General features: G+C 36.6%; 1 protein-coding gene across 1 annotated transcript in view; it reads right to left on the bottom strand.

Moving 5' to 3' along the window:
• Nucleotides 1–22868, bottom strand: part of AKAP6 (A-kinase anchoring protein 6) — a 272508-nt gene that overhangs the window by 63290 nt on the left and 186350 nt on the right. The window contains 1 exon segment of the mRNA XM_050335742.1: nt 21599–21719. Coding sequence (XP_050191699.1) covers nt 21599–21719 — 121 coding nt within the window.

Here is a 22868-nt window from a genome sequence, read left to right on the forward strand (position 1 = left end):
GAGTTTGCCCCATGGTCAAAGAAACCAAAATTTTGACGGTGGCACCAATCCTTTAGCCATCTGTTGATGAGTTGGGCTTTTTTACTCCTCTCTTTATTTAACTCCTCATCCATCCCAGATAGTACAGGAACTGAGGCAAATATCACCTGTGCTCCTGTCCCCTGAACTGACCGACCCAGTGCTTTAAAGTCTTTTTTAATTATCCTGGCACTTCTTCGATTAATGTCCTCACTGCCAGCCTGGACTACCACCAGAGGATAATAGTCTGAGGGCTGAATTAACTCAGGAAGTCTCCTACTAATATCCCTCACCCTGGCCCCAGGAAGGCAGCATACTTCTCTCTGGGATGGGTCTGGGCGACATATAGGGCCCTCAGTTCCCCTCAGAAGGGAGTCACCGACTACAACTACCCTTCTTTTTTTTTTTATACCTGTGGTTGTAATCCGTCTTTTGGACAGGGCCGAACAAGGAGGCTCTCCAGAGAGATCTTCTTGGCTGTCCTCTACCTGACTGTCTGGGTCCAGGGTCTCATACCTATTCTTCAAGGGCACCCTGGGGGGTGATGGGGGTCGAGAGAGAGTTCTTTTACCTCTCCCATTAGGGACCTGTTTCCATTCCCCCCATCAATTTGGTCTGCTCCATCTGCCTTATGGTAGGAGGGACAGGGCTTTGCCATCTCCTGTTGGACTTCCTTAGGGTTCAAAAGGGTTTGACTCCACCAGTCAATTTCCTTTTCACTCTCCCTAATGCACCTTAATCTCTCTACCTCTTCCTTAAGTTCTGCTACCAGGCACAGCAAGTCACTCACCTGCTCGCATCGTACACAGCTACCTCCTACACCATCCTCCGGTACCAACGTCAGGCTCAGACACTCAGCACACCCAGAGACCTGGGTGGCTGCATCCTTCTTCGAGGGGAGTGTCTGAGCAGACACGCTCCTAGTATTAACAGCAGCAACAGCTTTTGTTTTTCTGGAAACCATTGCTAGCTTTAAAAAGTACACTCATCTACGAGAAGTGGGAGCTGGTTGTGCCCTGCCTGCTTGAAATGCCTTGCAAATTGCTGTACCATGCTTCCCTCACGCTCCTGGAGGCTCTTATATAGCCTCCCCTAGCACTTGCTAACGAGCCTGACCCACCCCTCACTCACCTGAATCGGTTCCAAGGAGGAGCCAAGCCTGGGCAGCAAATGGCCAAGCAGCTCTTCTGGAGGCTCTTATATAGCCTTATGTGTTTTACTGGATTCTTTGGCAGATATACGAAAAAAATTCTGATGTTCGTCTTGCATTGCTTGCAATAACACTGTTAGAGTTTTGAGGTTGTTTTCACACCTTGCACCAGAGGTGTGGCTTTTGGTACAGATGCAACCAACAGACATGCTTAAAATATCAGATGTTGATTTAGCTAAATTTACATTTATTTGTAAATTTTTCTGGAGAATAATTGGTATTAAATAAATTAAAAACAGTGCCATTTAGGAATTAATAACTACTATACTGTTTGGTTTATGCTCAGGTATATTTTTTTTGAGGAATAAACTAGAGTAAGAGAGGTTCCAAAATACTTGTATATTACTACAGTTAGCCCATTATTGAGCAGAAAATTTATTTGATAGGAGAGAAAATGTTTGGCCTGTAAACAGAAAGGTATAGTTGCAGCTCCATCCTTGGCTGGATATTCTTGAAATCTCATACAGATACTCTTTCACATTTACATTTTTACAAAATAAAATACAACAATGTAAGATTATGGAGATTTTTTGAAGAAGATATTCAAAGAAAATCATTTAGAACCTGTTATCCTCTCTGTTAGGCTGTGCCTGCTTTTGCAGTATGCATGAAACATAAAATTGGAACTCCTTTATACAAAGATTTAATTCCAAATGCACCCACTATTGTCAGGCTGTGTGTTACAGGCATCATTCTGTTTTGAAATGGATGTTCCTTTGCATTTATCTTTCACAGACTGGCTCTTCTGAAGTCCTTATTCCATTGTTACTCAGCCAGAATGCTAATGGTGATCAGTAATAGCCTTCCATGAGAGAAGTTTGACTGAAAATCTACAAATAAATTATCCTCTCTTCTAGCAACACCTACTGGGATATGTTTGGGGTAGAATATCTCTGGATCCCCATCTTTTCAGCTGTTTGCCATACTGTTTCATGGGAGAAGAGGTTCCCCGCTGCAAAAATACCCAAGTGGAACTTGAAGCTCCTCAGATCAACAGAGGCAGAAGTCAGTCCCCACCAAAGGATAGGTAAATCCAAAAAAGATCAGTATAACCAGAATTTAAGACACAGTGGCTTTAGTAACACAAATTACTAGACCTTGACAACTGTGAGAAAAGAAAATCATCCCTGGCCTGTGGCAATAGCCGTACAGTCTCTGCAGGCTGGTGCACAACCTCAAGTCAAGGTCAGACAGACACTGCATCAAGCTTGTTCAGTCTCTAACCTCAGATCTGAGATCTGAGTTCTCATTATCTGTAGTATCTAGGGTAACAAAATGATTTTTAAAGTAATTAAACTTTTTTTCTACATGACAGAACTTACACCTGTTTGACGGCCTATCTAAGTGCTGATTGGAAAGGGTGTTGACAGCAGTTTCTCAATTTGCTCTACAGTTATAATGAAAACTGTAGTTTTTATTTTAAATGTACATCCTGTACGTTATTAAGTAAAGGAAAAGCTAATAGTTTTTACAAAGTGCTATTTGATTTGTTCCTTATAATTTTCTTTGTGTTATGTCAAAGTTGGTACATGCAGCAGGTCCAATAGGAGTACTAAACATCTCCACTGACTATCTAAAACCGTGGTATTCACCACAATTCCTGTTGCTGCAATATCATTACAATGGTATCAAAACTATTGGTTTAGTTTTGTTTTAACTATTCTTAAAACACATTAAAAAGTAAATCTTATAGTTAACTACTTATTGTCATCTGTACAGAGACATATCCTGAGCCTTTCAAGAAACACAGCAGAAAATACCTATTAAATTTTCCAGTATACATTTCCAGTATTATTATTAAGACGAAAGAAGAAAGCTGGCATCCCTATGCCATTATCAGTGTTAACTGAGTTAGTGGACTAATCTCACACTGAATTTTGTAAGTTTTTATGAACTTAGTGTTTAATTTTTAATATTATTCTAGGGAAAAAATAGTACTTTTCTACAAAAGAAAAAATACTCTGAATTTTAAAAGTTTTTTATGATCAACTACTAACCGTTCTCAAGAGCAAATTTATAATAGAACTGCTGACGCAGCCTAAACTGTGGCTGTGTGAATGCTGCAGAAACAGTTATCTCAGAAAACATTTTTAGCAATAGGAGAAATCCAACTTTGTTTAAACCTAAACTTATTTTTTTAACAATATCAAGTAATGTTAACAGCATGCTGAAAATGTTAAGGCTAAGTGTGCAGTGTCAAAATAGATTGAATCTCTCTGAAAACTGGAAATTCAGGCTTTTTAAATATAATCCAGATGTTTGGCTTTTAATCACATTTCAAGAAATAGGAAACTTATGCAATACAAAATTCATACATGCATATTTCATTAGTGCCTTTCCTATCACTGAATTAAAAATTTCTAACATATGTTTTCCTTGAACAGATAATGTTTTAAATTACAAGAGTTGGCAAGAAGTTGTACACCTCACAAATGTCATTGAAGTATTTTAAATTAGAAGAAAATATTTCATTTTTTATGTTATTAACAGCTTTGATAGAAAATGCTACAGCAGTGATCATTTTTGGCCTTATCAATAGGAAGTTCAATTGTCCCTGAGACAAACTAAGCATATAAAGATGACTGAACAGCAAGAACTTAGAACTAATCTTCTTCTAAATATCTGAACTGATAACACTCTGACAGACCTGAGTATTTAACACAGATGCTTTCTGTCTTTCTCACCAGTGATCAAAACAGGACAATGTTATGCTTCTTCAGCAAGAGCCAGACAACCCTGAAGGTGAAAAAACTCCTTCTGAGATGTATTTCAATTCTAGAAGACTGACAACACCACTCTATTTGCTGTGATGGAGTGAGATGTGACTGTGAACTTCAAGTCCATGTACACGTGTTGAAAACTAAACAATCCAGGACATGCTAAAAGCCAGTCTCTCTGTATCTCCAACAGCTACTGTACCTAAGAGAGATGCTTTACTGTTTTCAAATCCTACCAGCAAGGGTATGCCTAATGCAGCATTTTACAGGCCAGCTCAAGCTTGCCGTTCCTATGCTCCAAACAATTTCAGACTTGCAGCTGTCATGTGAGGTAGAAAAATAATATTTTCAGTTTAAAATGGGAAACTGAGGTACAGATAGACACCATGTACAGTCTCAGGGAAGACGACTGATGTGGGAACACAAGTCTTTCGGAAGTCACTCACCATTCTGTCCAAGAGAATATGTTGTCTGAGCTCAGAACTACTTAGCACTGTTTCTTTCATGCTAGACTGAAAAAAAATAGTTATAGCACTTATGATACATTTTAATCACTGCAGAAAATACCTCAACTCCACACAAAAGAAATCTTTAATTATGCAAGACATTTAGGAACTAACACTAATAGTAACCTTTAAAAGAATACGAGAATGCAGTGACACTGAACTAATTTTGTGTACTGACAACTAGCAAGACAGAAACATAAAAAACTTTTCCTCTCTTTCTATTTCCCTGATTTCAGTGTCTGTTGTCAAGGATTTATGCTAGTGCTATATGTGAACTCTTTATTTGCTGGCATGATGAAAGCTGAAAGCAAGCTTCTTCTCAACTCTGATGGCATTCTGCCAATACATTCCTTGACAAAACTTGGACTGATTTACAGATCTGAAGTTCAAGAAATTGTCACAATCTAACCTCACCATTTGTATAAAATGTGCCCTAATCTTGCCTTCTTTGTCTATATTAAGTCCTGAGCTTTCTGTCTTGAAGAAAATAATTTGTTATTGTATCCATCCCTGATTTAAAGATGCAAATGATGGGAAATTTACTTCTTGGACTTCTTGGCAAAATGATAAACAACTAGCTTCCCTCACTGTTAAGAAATGCATGGCTTGTTTCTAGTTTGAATTTGTTTCTTTTTATCTTCTTATACCTTTGCCAATAGCTTGAACTCCTGTGAAAGCATGAAGTTACCACAAGAATCAAACATGAAACCAGATGACTTGCACTGACCTTGAGTAACTCTGTTTGGTGTTTCTGGGATTACAATTTATGGAATCCAAACATAGAGAAGCTGAACTATTTTTGCAGAGGCTGGTGAACTCAACTACATGCACTTTGGACAATCTTAAGGTGCTTGTTTTTTCCCAGAGCAGAAAGCATATTTGTCAGAAAGCATATTTTTCATAACTTGGCCCTGATATAAACAGAAAAGAAATAATGGTTTTGGATTTAACTTGTGCTTATGGACAATATTTCCTCTACTCACATTTTGGCTTTTGCTTGTTAGACTCTACTGGTTCACTTAAAGATTGTTTGCTGCTGCTATACATGATGGAAAGCAGGGTAGGGAGAGGGAAAAAAAGAACATAATAGCAGATGAAGTCAATGACATCAATGAGAATTTCACCCACGAGGTGAATATTTTCTAGTGTACACTATCAACTGCTCTAGACTCATTTCAGAAATTGTAAAGTTGAATGTGAAGTGATCTTGATGGACCAGGGAATCTGCCCCTTTGTGTTTAGCATTTTGTAATGAGTTTCTCTGAAATCAGCACACAGCATAACCCGCATATTAATAGAATCTGCCTTTCAGCAATTACAAAAAAGAACAGTTCTGTAAAGATATGTCAGTGAAACTGTAGAAATTGATTTCAGAAAAAAAATCCCACAAGTTCATGCCGACTTACATTGCCTCACTGAAATGCTAATCTCTGTCCTCTAAGCAAACTGATAAACTGGTGACTGTAGCATCGGTATTCAAATCTATGTAATACTTGCAATGTCAGTGGATTTAGAGACTGGTAAGTTATTGCTATTTTCATGTCTGAATTCTACTTGAAGAAGATGAGAAAGGGCATGTCTTGAAAACAGGAAAAGATATGCATACATCTGAGGAAAAAAACGTTCTTCAAAGGACCGCAGCAGCAGGAAATACCAGGACAAAAAAACAGTAGTGAAGTAATATAATATGAATTCAGGATATCTTGAATGTACTTCAGCTATAGCCAACACTAGGGAAGATGTGAACTTTTGTCGTTCTGGCATTCTCTCAAGAGATTCTGGTCCTGCTTTGTGGAAAGCCTGTTCCGGTAACTATGCATGCCATGAGAGCTGCTTGGCTGTTCAAATAAAAATTGGAAAGATCTGTGGTCATTAAGACAAGATATACACTTACAGTAATCTGTATTGATGTCTTCAACTGTAACTGCTGTCTGTTTAATAGATGTTTGTTATGGGAATATATGTAGGGAATTTAGTAATTACAGATGAAGATGGAAAAATGTAAGAAAACAAATGAGAAAAGGATGATGGATAAAGAACAAGATCCCATTGCGTATTCTGTGTTTTTTAGAATTTTTAAGGAATATGTTCTATTGAGAATATCAGCAAAATATGTGACTCTGATCTTTATGGTGACAGAACCTTTGTCAAATAGTATCTGCATTTCAGTGAAATAAATAAAGTGGTTTCACTTCTTAATTTGAGAGGTTGTGCTTCCTACCTTAACATCAATTTTAAAATTAGTAACAACTCTAAAAATAAAAAGTATACTTTGTTGAATACTCCATGTTCTTAGCACTACTAGGTTACCTTTTTTCGAATCTACATCTGAGTCAACTATTTTAGGTCATTTTGTTGGCTATTACGCTAGAGGTATAACATGTTGCCATAGAACCGAAGTCTAAAGAAATTAAAGTAATGAATACATATTTTAGAACAGGACATAGAGCTTTTGTGCATTAAATTACTAAACTAACACTACATTAACCCTATTAAAGGTAATTTTTACAGCTCATTGGTGATTGGCATTTGGTACTGATGTTTGAAGAATTGCCATTGCATTGATTTTATTCTTTGCCTCTTTAATAAAGTGTGGAAGAAATAGCAGAGGCAGGAGTTAACTGTCCTTCAGTAAAGCTATTAAGCACTTAAGAAAAAGGTTCAGATATTTAAACCATGCAAAAATCTTTAGGGACATTATATATGTTTTTAATGTTCCAACCTTTCATAGGCCTGAAAATGTCCCACCAGTATTAATACATTTGATTGGTAGAACAAAAAAAGACCAAGTTCAGATTACGAATGTCACACTTGCTCTCGGGGAACAATGCCACTGAACAACAAAAATCTTAATAAATACTATTGCAGACCCTTTTCAGGACACGAGTCGGTGCACACGCTAGCACAGTGTAGTAGGCCACCTGCTGGTCAAATCACCCAATTATCAATTCTAATCTAACAAATTAGAGGACTGTACAGAGATAAACAAGAAAGAAGTGCATAAACCCTACCAACTAAAGCCTTTTGGAACTAAAGTAAGTATATATAAAAGTGACAGTTTCTTCATCTTATTTAAGGTTTTCCAAGAGTGGTCACTACTTGAGTCAGGATACAAGATTAATGAAGTAATGTTGTCTTGTGTTAAAGACAAACAGTAGCTAAGTTCCTAGGCTTTTACATGCAACTTTATAAAATAGGGTTCCATAACAGGTCAGTCTGTCACACTATACAATTTGGCTCCCTAGGAATGACTGGAAGAGGTTCTGGATATAAAAATCCAAAACAGTTTTCCAGGAGTCTCTCTGGGAAGCTTGAACACAAGCTAAACAAAAATATGTTGCCTGGCATCACTTCTCATAAGGATGTAGAAACTAAGACTAAACTGTGTCTACAGATCTGGATCCAAATACCTTATAGCCATACAAAGCCATGACAACAGGCAAGCTATTGTTGACGCTGTACATTCAGACTCACGAAAGAAGTGGATGTGAAATGTAAGGTTACTGCTGACTACTGACAAGTTGAGGAAATGTCTGAACAGATGAGTTAAGGTCAGACTTCAGAAGGATCCTCACTTGTTGGATGACCTGAGAGCTAGGGATCAGAATAAGGGAAAGTGCCTGTTTTTGAGATTTACTCAGTCAGAATCTGCTGGTGTTAAAATCTGTAGCACTAGGATAGCAAATTCTGGCCCTGGTAGATTAAGTCAGCAAGCTGAAAGATATAGCTACAATAAAGAATACAACAGCCTTTGAAGAACCTGGAAAATGGACCATAAGCTCCAGAAGGGAAGAATTTAGAAAGCACAAGAGTGCAAAGCAGAATGCATGTGACTGGAAAAGGTGTGTGTTCCATGCTATTTTTAGCCTTATAAAACCATAAATATCAATATAAGAGCCTCTTCTCATAGGACCTCTACATCAAATTCACAAAAAAATCATATGCATGATCCAAACAGTCTGTTGACTTAAATGAAACCAAATGCCTGAACTACTAGATCTCCCATCACTCTGGGTCTCTCTGTTTGGAGGTTACCCAGAAAGTGAAGAGCTGTTCAGAACCCATATAGGTACCCATAAGCATAACAGCTTTTAAATTATGTGCAAGTTATTATAGTAATATATTTCTAGTGACTGGCTTGAAGGGAAGGAGAGAGGGGAAATTGGTAGAAGATTAATTTTGTGGTATGAATTCACTTGGGTAAAATGCAGGAAATATATTTCCTCACTATTTATCATGCAGGGGCAAACCAGAAAGTTTTAGCTACCATTTGAGCATACCTCAGCACCAAGGTCAGGATTTCCTACCATGTCAATGAGGAGCATTGTCTGTGGAAATTGTTAGTCCACAAAGAGAGAATACCCTGCTTTTCAACCAAGATATAGCTTTTAAAAGAGATGCAAAAAATTCCTCACATATATCCTCCACAACAAGCAATTCTGCTTGCTGTTGCTTGTTGCAGTTGGTCAGCAATGTTCCACTTCTCTTTTAGTCTAGCTTTTAAGAGGAAGAGTTCAATTTAATTAATGTGAGCCAAACAGAAATGTTTTCCATGAAATGCACATTTTATTGCTCAACATTTTAATACTCTGACTAACTTTGAAATGTGCCAGGAATAGCAAAGCTCACTTGTTTAGCATTTGTGCTGTTATACAAAATATGCATTTATAGATGTATATATCTATATATATTCATAACTGAATTACATGAAAATATGCCTCTTTAAATAACTATATTCTCTTCTCTTAGCAACTATGCTAAGTGCCTAACTATGTTAATCTGCCCTCATGGAGGACTCAGTACTATTCATTAATTTGTAGAGATACATTAAGTGCTTGAGTTGAGATTAAAAAAAACATGTGATTGATGTGGTGTGGTGTGGTCTGTCTGCAGCTGGAGGGAGCCAGTGGTGTCTTAAAGGTGATCTATTGCCCACCAGGTAACTCATGGTAAATTAATTCCCCTGGAAGACAAGCACAATATGCATGTGAAAGGAGGAAGTTGTGCTGTTGCTTCCAGGCAGGACAAAAATTCCTAGTTTCGCTGATTTCAGAAACCAAAGTTCTCTGGAGGTCTCTGCTGGAAGGAACCTACTTTCATTCTAACTTACCTGTACATTCATTCACTACTTTTGCCATGGTGCCAGGAAAAATGACAGAAGAACAGCTACAGGAGATCTGTGTAAACAGGAGATTCTCCTAATGCTCAGTCCCTTCAAATAATTGTACAATTTAAGGACTGGTATCTTGCTGCCTTGCCTGCCCCTCTTCCACTCTCCCCCTGCCCACGTTTTGTATTTTCTTTTGGTCCTTTAACTTTTTTTCAGTCACTGTGTATTGACCATGGAAAAAATCCATAGGCTTTTGCCAAGTGTGCAAAAAATTTGTAAAAATGTTTGTTCATCTCTGTGAAAGATAGAACTGTGCTTCTGTCAACTGTTCTAGCTGTTTCCTGAGGTGCTCCTAGTTTCTCATGGCAAGTAGCAAAGTCCTTCCAAAATCAACATATGCCACCCACAGGTGATTCACATTCTTTCAAGTTTTCTGCATTTAGATTAATATTCCTGTTGAGGTTTCCATTTAATTTACAGATTATGGTTATGGATTGACCCCTCCTTGATATTTCTGTTCCCTATGTTTAGATTGCCATTAGCTATTCACTAGAAGAAAACTGCCAGGTTCATGTTACACTGGGATACCCCTAGAAGCTCGGACAGATGAGCATAAAAGCCTACAGATACCTGACAAAATACACAGCAAAACAATGGTTATGTTGTTCATTCAGATCAACGTGTCAAAACATGTTTTTGACATTATAGTAAACACTGTTGTCACCGAAAAAAAATTGGTAACGTGTCCCAGGTTTTTTCATTTTGTTCAAGGATTCCAAAATCAGCTTACTCCAGGATTTTCTGAACATTAGGAGATTTTTTTATCCACACTACATTACTTTCTGTGGGTGCACGGTCTTTGCTTTGCCACGTTGCCTTTTCCAGCAGTTTTACTAGACTAACAGAATTCCATTTTGCTTCTCTCTAGGGTGATTTGTGGGATTTTGTGCTAACTTCAATTTTACATCTAAGTGCTCATCTTCTTCACATATGTTGTGTTCCTCTGGAATGCTAGGGAGAAATAACAGTGACTTTACTGTTTCTTTCAGGTACTGCTTTGATTATTGTCTTCCAACTGAAAACAGAGCTTGAGTGTGTAGCGTTCTTGTTAAACAACTATAGTAAACTTTAAGAGATAGGATCTCTTACTTCAGGGGTTCCTTGTTGATTGACTGAATTTATTCACTGGTTTCATCCTGATTTCATTGCACATATGCAGTGCTTGGTTGCATCTTTCCAGTCTAATTTTGTTTCTTATCAGTGTTGCACTGCAGCTGACTCCATAATCCAGCTAGAATCAAATTAGTCATTGATCTAATAACATACTTGCAAATATAGCAATTGAATGCCTGGCGGCCTTCTGCATCGCTAGAACACTGCAAATCTTTAGTTCTGCTTAAGTCACATTATGGATATCTACTTCTTCATTAAAACCTTAAATTCTCAATGGCTTCAGACACTGTGATATTCAATTTGGCTGGCTGGGTTCTTTTCTCAAGAACATTTTTCTTTTTACTTTTCACGTTGCCCGTTATACTACATATATTGCACTGAAATGCCGACATTTTCAGCCAGTCTGCACCTGCCCTGTTTTATGGGTTCCTTTGACTTACAGCTGTATGAGTGTTCTGCTGTTTCTGTTCTGCTGCTTCTCCAGATAGCTCACCCACTGTTTGGAGGCATATATTAGATTGGTTTGACTCTAATGTCTTCCCTGTAAATGGGAACCATGTATTTTACAAATGATCCCAGGGAAAAGATACAACTAAGAAACGTTTCATCTCTACAGTTACACATGGGTACTCTAGTTCCTGGCACCTCACCATATCCCCTTTTTTGTTTCTGGTTTTGGTTAAGAAAACCTTTTCCTAGCTTTAGATTTACTTCAAATCATCTGTATCACTCTGAACAATTCTTTTAAGAGACTAAAATATTGTTTCTATTACCTCAAAGCAAAGCCTTTATCATTTGGAGTTCTGGTTTTCCTGGTGCTCAGTCACTTCTACCTATGTCATCCAATTTTAGGTGGTTTTCCCACAGGTAATCAGAGATATTTCATTCCTGTCTAATGTGACTGTTGTCTCAGATCTCATATGTTGCATTTGGAAAAATATGATGGAAGAATTTAATATTTCAAGTCTTAAAGTGGCTCTTTATTCATTCCCTTGATTGATTCTTGAACTTTTTGGGCCCAGGTCCAGACTAATAGTCTTCAATTGCAATGAAGCCTGCTCCCTCCTTTCCAATCTTCTGGGCACTGTGAATTAGCTACCAACCTACTATGTGAATTCATGAGTTGACAAGGAACTCCTGTTCAGCCATATTTACAAAAAAGTCATCCCTTATGTTTGTTAAAACTGTATCAAGTATATATTTTCGTAGACATTCTAATTTTTAGTAGGCATCTTGTGAATTTTGCTTGCTACTTAGCAAGAAATACAACTGCTCAAAGAGACTATAAGACTCCTACAGCACAATGGCCGTAGCATTAACCATTATTGTTAAAAGAAAAATGGAGAGAAAGGTCCCTAGCTCAGCATAAAGGCAAAGGTGTAAAAAGATTTTCATCATCTGATTTATTCTCTCTCTTTTTATCTATTTATCTATCTATTTATTACATGTTTCAGTCTCTAGTGTAAACATATATTCTAGTAGACAGCTAATAAAAACAAGATACCTAAAACCCACAACTAAAGCTGAAGCAACTGGGAAACTGAATATTTTCAGAAGGAAAGTTTTTCTATCTTTATTTTGGTGGGACCTCGGGGGAAAAAAAAAAAAAAAAAAAAGATAAAAATCTTCTATAGTCACACTATGAGGCATTTGACTATTGACTTGCTGGAGAAAAATGAACCCTTACTGAAAAACAAAAATTACATCAATGAACCTTTTGAGACAACAAAGTGGGATCACATAACTAACCACTTCTCACCTCTGATGGTGCTTAATTGATCTCTCTACACATGATAACAAGCTAAGAGACCTTAGGAATTATTGTTCTTGCACCTGCATAGTAGAGACATAGTCCTCCTTGATGAAAGTCAGCAAAAATAAGCATGTCAGTCTTATTTTAAAAGGCTAATGTTTCTATTTAGAAAGCTACCACCTGAAAAACTCTAATGGCAATTCTGCATCCATCATAGCCCATTTCTAAGAAAAATCAATGGGTAAAACAGAGATGACCAAACTCCAGTGCAAGGTCTGCAAGAATCTGAATGCATCACAACAGTTTCAATATGGAATATTGCATTGACATTACACAATGGTACCAAGAAAACCTCTTTTTACGATATCAGTCAGTGAGAGGTAAGCTGAGTGAGGCTGACCTTCATAACCCCTTTATACAATCAGCAGAGAGAGATATAAGAGAGTAAAGGTTTCTCCTGAAACTATTGCGGAGTGCTTAACAAGCTTCTGCTCTGAATTACCCCTTAAAGGAACATCCTCATGAGAGAAGCTGGTGTACTTAGCTCCCTTAGTAGTCTAAATCAGTCTTCACAGATGACTCCTTCTCCCAGCATATTACTGGGGAAACAACAACCTTTCCATAGCCTTCCCTACACCCTGTGACACAGCTGGCACATCCAGCACCTGTCATTCTGCAACAACAGGATATGAAGGGTACAATTGCTGTTTCTTCCAAAAGCATCTCTCCAGAGAGCCAACTTTAACATTTAGTTTCATGAAATCACCGGAATTCTCTAGCAGCAACCATGTTTTCTGCGATGCTAAAACAACAGCACACACAAGTTATGAAGAACTGCAGGTATTTCATGCTGGCCACAAGAGTTGGCTGGAGCCTGCCCTGAGACCCCACTGGACCTGATGCAGCCACAACTGCAACAACTGTGAATGAAATGATAATGATTTTACCTTGTTAGAAGAGGTTAGCACAAAATGTAGCTATTTTTAGTACAACGTATTAAAAGTGTATACACAAAGTAAAAACATCACCCAACCTTAAGTATGTAAAAAGGTTACAAATATATACAAATAAATAATTTATATTGATATTTTACATATTTTCAATATATAAATATAATCTGTAATATATATTTATAAAAATAAAAATACAATACATATACAAATAAAAATGCAGGAGATTATAAACTGGTACACTTCACTGCAGCTTATTTTTTCATAATTTAGACATGTATTCTTTGAGTGTATTGCCAGTGCAAGTTTATGGAGATTTAGTGAATTTGGGTTTCATATAGAAAACCTGCTAAAAAGGTTTTCTATGGTCATTTGTGGGGTTTTTATTTTTTATAAAATAAATAGTGCAGTATTGATTGTTTATGAGGTATACTGATGAGAAATTTGGAAAGAAAATAGCAGTTTCTGCATTATATTTCTGAATCAAAACACCATGGATAAAGCATGAATACCCTATGAGTTTCTTAAAAAAAAAAATCTACTGCTGGAACACGAGGTGAAAAAATAGAGAAGTACATTAAAAATTGGCAACTAATTTGAGGAATAGGGCAATAATACTATTGCCACCCATGAATTTTGCTAATGATTTTTTTATCCTCATTCCTTTAAAACAGAGGGATACACTGCTAAAAAACAGGACCATGTCCACATACAACTTCAAAAATTATATTGTCATCACGTTATTAACACTCCTAATTTTATTGTATTTCAGTATATTATCTGGAAAGAACAGTGGAAGGCAGCTTTAAGGTCTCACTGCATAGGACCTTATCCTACCATTTTTTACCAGCAAGGGCACAAACACAGAGCATGTGGAGTTGACTAAGATGCTTGATGTGATGACTGTAAATTGTCCACGTTTTGCAGCTGTAGTAAGGAATGGTGATGACAGCTATGTGGTACACATTTACTTTTGTTTGAAGTTGAATGCCTCTTTCATTCTAGACACACTGCTTTAATCTCCCAAAAGCTGTGCTGGCTTTTGCTACAAGCTCAGTAAATACTGCATTGCTACAATGTGAAATTCATCTTCAGCGTCATGCTGGGAAGAAATGGGAGAAACTCAGTCTTGGGAAATGCATGAAGCCACTTCTTGTGGAAATACAGGGAGTCTGCTCCATAGAAATTACAACGCTGCCTTTAAAAATGCATGTTTACGGTTGAAATACATTATGGAATCAACCAAGAAAATGTAAAAATATTTTTCACATTCCTTCTGTATCCATTCTCTAGATTTACTTTTTAATTCTGTATATATAGTAATCAGTGTTTTCCTGCTGTAACTATATAAGACATTAAAACTTAACATTTCTCTGCTTTAAGTAAGACTTTTTGCCAACAATAATTTTCTTTTCTGCTGTTTAAAATATAAAATTTGCCAGAATTAGCAAGGAATTTAATCCTTACATAGTTAAACATATGAACCACTGAAGAATGAGCTGGTTATTACAGGATGTGTCACAAAGGGGTTTTAACTTTGTTCTCCAGTGCAACTGAAGTGAAAATACTTGTGTAGAAAAATTTAACCAATTTCATCATCCCTTGTAATAAGAGACTAGGAAACTGCTGTGTCAGGTCCTGAACTCATTTAGTTCATGTTGTAATAGCAGTCAGACTTTTACTGCAGCTTGAGATATCAGGCATTTTTGAGACCTCTCAAATAAAACAGTTGATTTTCCTACCTACTGGGGAAAGTCACAGGGGTTCTTAATCTGTTGGGGGAAAAAAAATCCAGCCTAGCACATGAAAATTATGGAACTTCGTATATAATGGTAACTGAAGTCAGTTTTGTGCAAAGTCATTTTACATTACAAGACCATTAAAAACATACTACAGTGTTAAAACTGAAGACTAATTTCCATTGATGCATGTATCCATCCATGCACATAGACATAAGTAAATGCATACTATTACATAAGCAATAGACATACTATTGCTAACGAGCATCTCTGTGGATATTATTTAGCAGAACAATCTTTCCTTTTTCTTTTTTTTCAAACACTATTGCAAAGCTTTCACTTTGGGATATAATTTGCTAATACCATTAAAATAATTCTTCATAAAGGCGTTGATTTTTGCAAGGCAGCCTAAAAGTTGATTAGCAAACTATAATGACTATTCTGATTGCAATTAAAAAGCCCTTCCAAAAGGGTCAACTCACCTAAGTGCTATCTGCAGTCATTTAGATTTTAACATCATGGTTATTACTTATTATCAGGCTGCACAATGAGATATTGATTACTTTTAACCTTTAGATCTCAGAATTCAGGAAAAGTCGAGGTAGTGGCACAGTCTACCTTTCCTGTCTAGTAAACTTATGGCCTTTAGTGGAATTCTAATGATTCCTATTGGCAAGGCAGGAGTGAAATTAGTTTATTCTTTTGGCTCATGCAGAAATGATGACGTATCTAAAAATACTGCATGCATAGCAGATTTGTCGTTAGTCTCTACAAGGGGCTCAATCCTGCAGTGTGCTGAGTGCCTCCTCCAAAGTGACGGCCATCATCTTCTCCCACTGACTGTTTTCGCAGCTCCATGCAGGCACTGACAGATTACCAGGCAGACAGAAGGAATCCTGGACCATGCAGAATATGCAATGTACGAGCAAAAATCTTCACGTTTTCTAGTTTATAACCAGTTCCCTAAACATATTGTCCAAATATATTGCTCTACAGGATGTTAATCTTTTAATAAGTTTTCTTTCTATGGGAAATATACTTGAAATAAAGACTGAACTACAGTGCAGTTTCAGTAGATACCCAGAACTCGTTTTAAATGGAACAAAGTAATCCAATTAAACTAATCTGTTTTACAAGTTAAAATGATATGAAGAACATTAATTGATCCTTATAGGCTGCTGCTATTTGAGCCCTCTCTCTGTTTGCACAGCATTTGGAACCGCTTTGCACATTTGTATCCTCTAATAGCAGAGAACTCAGGCCCCAGTTCAGGAGAATTATGGGCAAGAGAAACATATAACTGTTATGTGTTAGATTAATTTGCAGAACACTTGGCATTTTATTGCCAAGTAGTCAAATTGTTCCAAGTTGTTCCGGAAGGTTGTTATTAATAGTATGTTTTCTGAGGAAAGTTCTGTCTACTTTTGGAACTGCATTTCTGTTGCCAAGGAAACTCCTTGAAGCACAGCATTCTAGGAGCACACTGCTGCTTTTGTTTGCCAGTATCCTATTCATATCATCTAAGTAAGCACTTTACATACTTTAGCCTCCAGTTTCAAATGTTGAAGTTTTTACGTATTTATATTACTGTGTTAAAAATAGTTTACGCTTCTTTTTAAACTCAGAGTCTCTTGCAAGATTATTTTAACAGTTGCATTAAAGAACAGTTTTTTTGCGTTTTTTTTTTCTGTTTCACAAGTTTGCAATGAATTAGTTTTAATTTGAATAATAGCTCCATAGGTTATAGCACTAGTCCTTAAGTGTTAATTATCTTTTCACTCTGAAATTAATGTAGTCATTTCCTACTGACTCCTCTACACCATTATTGAAGTGCTGAGGAAAACATGTCATTGAGTTCTGAGCCAGAACTGTTGTTGTGATTAATCCTGGTCACATGGCCAATCTCTGCCAAAAGGAGATCACTGAAAAAAGGTGACAAAGACAGTGATTTCCTGTCAGCAAAGAGTACGACAGGGCTGTCTAGAAGTGATGCAAATGAGGGAAACTTTCACCACGGTTTGTTTGATCCACTCCGGGCCCCAGCATACTGAGCCAGGGAGAAAGGCACAATAGAGCAGCAGCACACCCAGAGGAGGAAATTAACTGCACCTTCTGAGCAGGGATAGAGCTTCCAGCCGGGAAGCAAAAACTGCTGCGAGATTTTTTTCCCCTCAACTTTTTTTGAAACGTATCCTTAGTTTTTGATGTGCATTTTTGTGTTATTTAATACATTGGACTGCTTCCCTTTGATGAAACAGTTCAGCAGCTAACCTGTTCAAAATCTGTGCCAACTAAATGTTTTCAGAATTTTTGCACTGCTACATAAGGATCTTTTTCCATTTATTATGACGACTATTGCTGAAGACTTACTAGTACAAAACTTCCAGTTTATGCAGCTTGTATTAAAACCACCATACATTGCTTGTAATCTGACAGAAAAAAAAAATTCTTTTATTTGATATTTTCAAATGTTCAGTTAATTCTATTCTGAGCATACTAACAATTTTAACAATCATATTGTATTTATTTAAATGGGGTTTTAATCTAACACAATTAAGTTTTGCAATTAATCCTCTGAGGAAAATTGAAAGAATTATCATTAACTTTTCTGCCTAGTTTACTCATTTCTAATCTCCATAGTTCCAGTAAATACTGATTTGCTTCATTTTTGAACATTCAAGGTACAGAATTACTCAAGTTCCCACTAAAGGGCTAATTAGCAGAGTTTAAATTCTTTGGGTTTGATCCTCCAGTAACAGCATATGAATACAGCTGAAGTCAATGCAAGTTCTGTGTACTTAGAGCTTATGAGATCAGGCTCACATGCAGTAGATTAAAATGAAATAAACATGATACATTTGATATTAAACTGAGCTATTACAGAAGTACAAAGAAGCAAGAGTCCAAAAACATGGAAATGTTCTTTTTGGTTTCTTCTTAATAAAGATAAAGCATAAGAGGACAAATACAGTGTCATCAATTCATTCTGTGACTGCCATTTTTTCAAACACTAGCCAATTTTCAAAATCATTAGCCAGATTAGGACTGTAAAGCAGAAATCATTTAGGACTACGCTCTCTTTTTTAAAAAAATGTTTGCACTGAAATCTAGGAAATCTAGAGAAATGAATACATAGGTATTCACCATTACAAAAAAATATGTATGTGCTATTCCTATTGTATTTAGGGCAAAAGAAAACATGGGGTTTTTACTAGGATCCTTATTATCTCTCTTTAATTAGGAAGTTCCTGGAATATTATAGACAAAAATTAAGCTGAGAGTTGACTTAAGTGTATATTGACTCTGAAAACAGAGTACTGTGAAAATACTCTAACCATGAAAATACATTTCATTTTCCTATATACAATTTTAGCATTTATATATGGTGTTATGCTGCTTTAATGTATGCTTTTCCCTTCTGAATTACCTGTTTTATCATTGCTCCTTCCCATTCCTAGGCTCCTTAGGGGCAATGATTACTGTTGGTAATAGTGATACCACAGCAGGTTCCCTGGCAGAGGCAGCTTGCTGAGCTGGCTCTGAGCAGCAATTACTTTTCAGCTCCGGAAGTGAGAAGAGAGATCCGTGGGTTTAGGAGAATCCACCAAAATTAAGAGAGTGCAATTAGCAGGTTCACATTTGAAGTTGTAATTGATAAAGAAAAGCTAAAGCAAGGCCTGTATTTTCATAACACCCCACGTCATTGAGGAATTCTGGTAATAACAGCTGCCTGGATTTCTCTGTACTGCCTTCTCTCCCTCCAGAGCAGAACGGCTGTGCTCTCTGGGAAGGTGCAGGCAGTGCTCATGCCTCTGAGCTGTGAGCAATAGACCATCCACGACTCGGTAAAAAAGCCTCCAAATAAAATGGGTGTCACCACTGATTAGAAGAGAGGTTTATTACGTTAGTTTTATAAAACAATTAATACTGTTTTTGAGGGCATGATTCACTGTTACATGAATCTCTGAAATTAAAGATGATAAAGACCTAGTGATTTATCTCATCTTTGCTAGAGCAGAATTGTTCCTTCAGTTACATTTGCTAATGTTGTCTTTTGTCTACTTTTAAATGTGTGAAATTATGGGGCTTTCAACACTTCAGGAGGTGATTCATTTGGGGGGGGGGGGGAAGGTCTGGGGGGGTGTTGTTTTTTGGAAAGACTGATCATTCTTAATGCAATGCACTTAAGATTTTTACATTACCTGAAAATACTCCTCCTGCTTTATGGAGACTCCTTAGTGATCTCAGACAAACTCGACATTTCTACTTAAGTCTTCCATTCAATCCGTAATGATTTGCTTGCTGTTTTTATTAGAAAGGTATATGCAGCGAATATTCACCACAGCAGGGCAAGGAGTCTGTTTCTACCCTTCTTCAAGTGGTTATGCAGTGACGAAGTACTAGATAGGTGATTTTGAGATAGGGCTCAAATCTGGTACAGTAGCAGGTGACCTTATGATGGAAACTGCAGGACAAATAAGCTGCCTGTGCTTTGGAATCTGTGCTGGTTCATCTGTGCTGCTCAGCCTGCAGACTGAGCTACTCTAGCTCACACAAAGTTTCTGCTTTTCCAAGTGTCATACCTATCATAATACAGATTTTCATAATATTAAGAAACTACTACTTCCTATTTTGCATATACAATACTCCCCATTTTACCACCATATTGTACTGCATACATTATTTAATTATTGTTCTCTTTTACTCTTCTCATCATGTGTTATTATCCCTGCCTTACCATCTATAATTCTTCTTAATAGTTACATTTGGATATCAGAAAGGGAAGTATCCTAAATAGCACCTAAAATACTTGGGCTGGATGCTTGAGCTTTGTTCCTTTTTGGTATTGAAGGATGAATTTTTGCCTTAATATTTATGTTTATTGATTTTTAAAATTTTTTTTTTAGTATGGCACTAAAACTAGTGGTTAAATTAGGCTTGGTCCAAGCTGGCCTTATATAGACTGGCACTACAAAAACATCTTATTTTAGGTTTGCAAGGAACTTTTTACCCATTTCTGACATTGTTTATTTCTGAGCCTAGCCAAGGCCAGGATTGTTAACGTGTTGATTAGGTCTGATAAAGCACTCAGAAAGTTAGCAAAAAGACATTAGCAAAAATAAGAAATCATTGCCAAAGCATGAGATGGAGGCCAGTGAATTAAACTCACTTGCAGGCTAAAATAGTTGGGAACTGAACTATATTTACATTTATAAACATATTTTAACTCAGGCGACAACCCTTTCTCACTGGGTATTTTAAATAAAAGTGTCAAAATAAGAAAGAATAAAATTCAAGAAGACCATCAAGAAATTAGGATGACAAAGCAAGAAAAAATGTATTATATTTAAGAAATTATCAAATCATGCAATCATAGAAGAAAGAAAACAACTTCTATTTGACCTTGAATGTACCATTTATTTGATAAGAAATAAAAAAAAGCTAGAGGGTAGTTGTTTCTTGTCATTATAGTGTTGCTGATTCTGTGGTTAGTTATTAATTTTATTTTTTATGATTCACAATCTGCTCTTTGAAATATGCCATATGCTCAAAGCAATTCAAGGATGACAACTGTCAGAATTACTCCAATAAAAATTGCCTAAATGAGGAAGATTTACTGCAGCCTGATATTTCTGTCGAAAGCCTCTCCTTTCTTTCCCCCACCACTCCTCAGACCTGTAGACTACAGATTCTCAGACACACAGTGAAGCCTGAATTAATTTTAGGATCAAATCACACGTTTTGAGGAAGTTCTTAAAAGTACTGTCTATCTAAAAGAAGCGATAAAGCTTCTGGGCCAAGGTTGCTATAGCAAATAAGAGAAACCGTGTGTGTGTGTGTTATCTGTATGTTAGAATTAAACCCTATAAGTTCACCCTGCAAGTTCATAATCATGTTCTTCAAATCACAACCAAGTGTGAAGAGTTAACATGACAATGTCTACTGTATGTATAACTAATAAAAATTAAATTGGAAGAGTTCTGTATCCCGGCAGCAGCAAACCAAAATCAAGGCAAATGTCTTTCTTTCCAGACAAGGTCTGAAAGGTGGATAAAAATCCAGCTGAAAGCTCCAATCAAAACACATTTTGTTAAATGTTCCCATTTCATTTTTTTCCTTCATTTTGTTTCAGTCTATTTGTTAATGCAGTTTCATTTATTTCTATTCATCTTGAAGACAAATCTTTGTCCTTCTATAGAATTACACCAAATAGAATGTGATAAAGGGAACTTTCTTGCAATTATGATGTCGGTGCAGCCTGTCAGCGCACAGGGGATGGAAATGAGGTTGGGGACAGGGAAGGGAATTCTAATAGACACCATGATACATACAATGAACGCAGCGATATCCTGTGAGAGAAAGACTTGTCAAGCTAATCAGATCTTCTATAGCTAGGTAAAGGCAGTTATGGTAGCGCTAACCTTGTAAAGATGCTGCTGCTGCTCCTCTGACATCATCAGGTCATGGCTGTCCATCACAATGGATTCCATGTCAATCAGCCAATCCCAGAGCTCCTGGTATTCTGAATCAAAGTCCAAAAGGCTGTAGATAAGGAACAAAATGTATTATGCATAAATACTGTGTAGTTGTTAAAATCTTGTATTAGAATAATATATTCTTGAAAACTCATGATGTTCCAAGTTATATTTCTAAAGAGACATTCTGTATTTATACAGAGTGGATGAAAATGAAAACTGAAATCCAATTTAAGCCAGTGCTATGACCTAAATTCAGTGGCTGATGCCAAATCCTGACAACTATTGGCATACTGCATTTGCTTCAAAAATTTTGAAATACAAATCCCCCATAGATGCTGTTTAATGGTTTTATATTGCTGACTTTACACTGAGCTAATTTTGCAACAATCATCTTGATATAATTCATATAAAAATATTATTTACGTAAAAAAATTACTAAATCCATTCAGCCATCCCTCTGCTGTCTATCTGCCTATGTCTGTAAATATCCTACATTTATTTTCATGGATGAGTAGCTAGCATTTCAACTTAACGCCTTAAGATAGGCTTGAGTGAATATGGTAAGCCAGTGAGAACTAAGGCCAGATACAGTATTAGACAGGTGTTCCCTACAGACATGTAAGAAACAAAGGTAAGGACAGGAAGTCAAAACAATGAATCCTTGAATAGCCAGCAATCATTAAAATTCAAAGGAGGATCACTACGGTTTTCAACAAAATAAATCATTAGAATAAGGAGCTTAAAAGGATTAATGTGATTCTCTATTGAAAGCCTAGTGAATAAGTAAAGCATAGATTCTTCTAAAACACTGTGATACAAGACAGAAGGTATATGATGAAAAACTGCACATTCGTCAAAAAGATACCTCTTGAAAGGGGATCTTCAAACTTACGAAATTGGAAATAGCAAAAGCCTTGCCAGTGGTATCAAAAAACTCCCATACTGATCAAAGAATAGTGCATGTTCCACTAAAGCTAATTTCTCCACTAAAGCTAATTTCTCCAATTATTAACAACTTTTTAGCAACCTCATTAAAAAAATTAGCAGTGTTTCAACAGAGAAACAATAAACATGTTTTTAATATTATTAGTACTATCACAGTTTCAGTTATTAACTAGAGTACCATATGCATGGTAATTTTGAAAGCTTATAGATAAAGTTGTGACAAGTAGAACTGTCTTTCTGCAAGAAAGCAGGCAAGAGAGAAGAAAGC

This window comes from Myiozetetes cayanensis, unplaced genomic scaffold (assembly GCF_022539395.1).
Source record: "Myiozetetes cayanensis isolate MyiCay16 unplaced genomic scaffold, myiCay2020 scf6-25, whole genome shotgun sequence".
Lineage (NCBI taxonomy): Eukaryota > Metazoa > Chordata > Aves > Passeriformes > Tyrannidae > Myiozetetes > Myiozetetes cayanensis.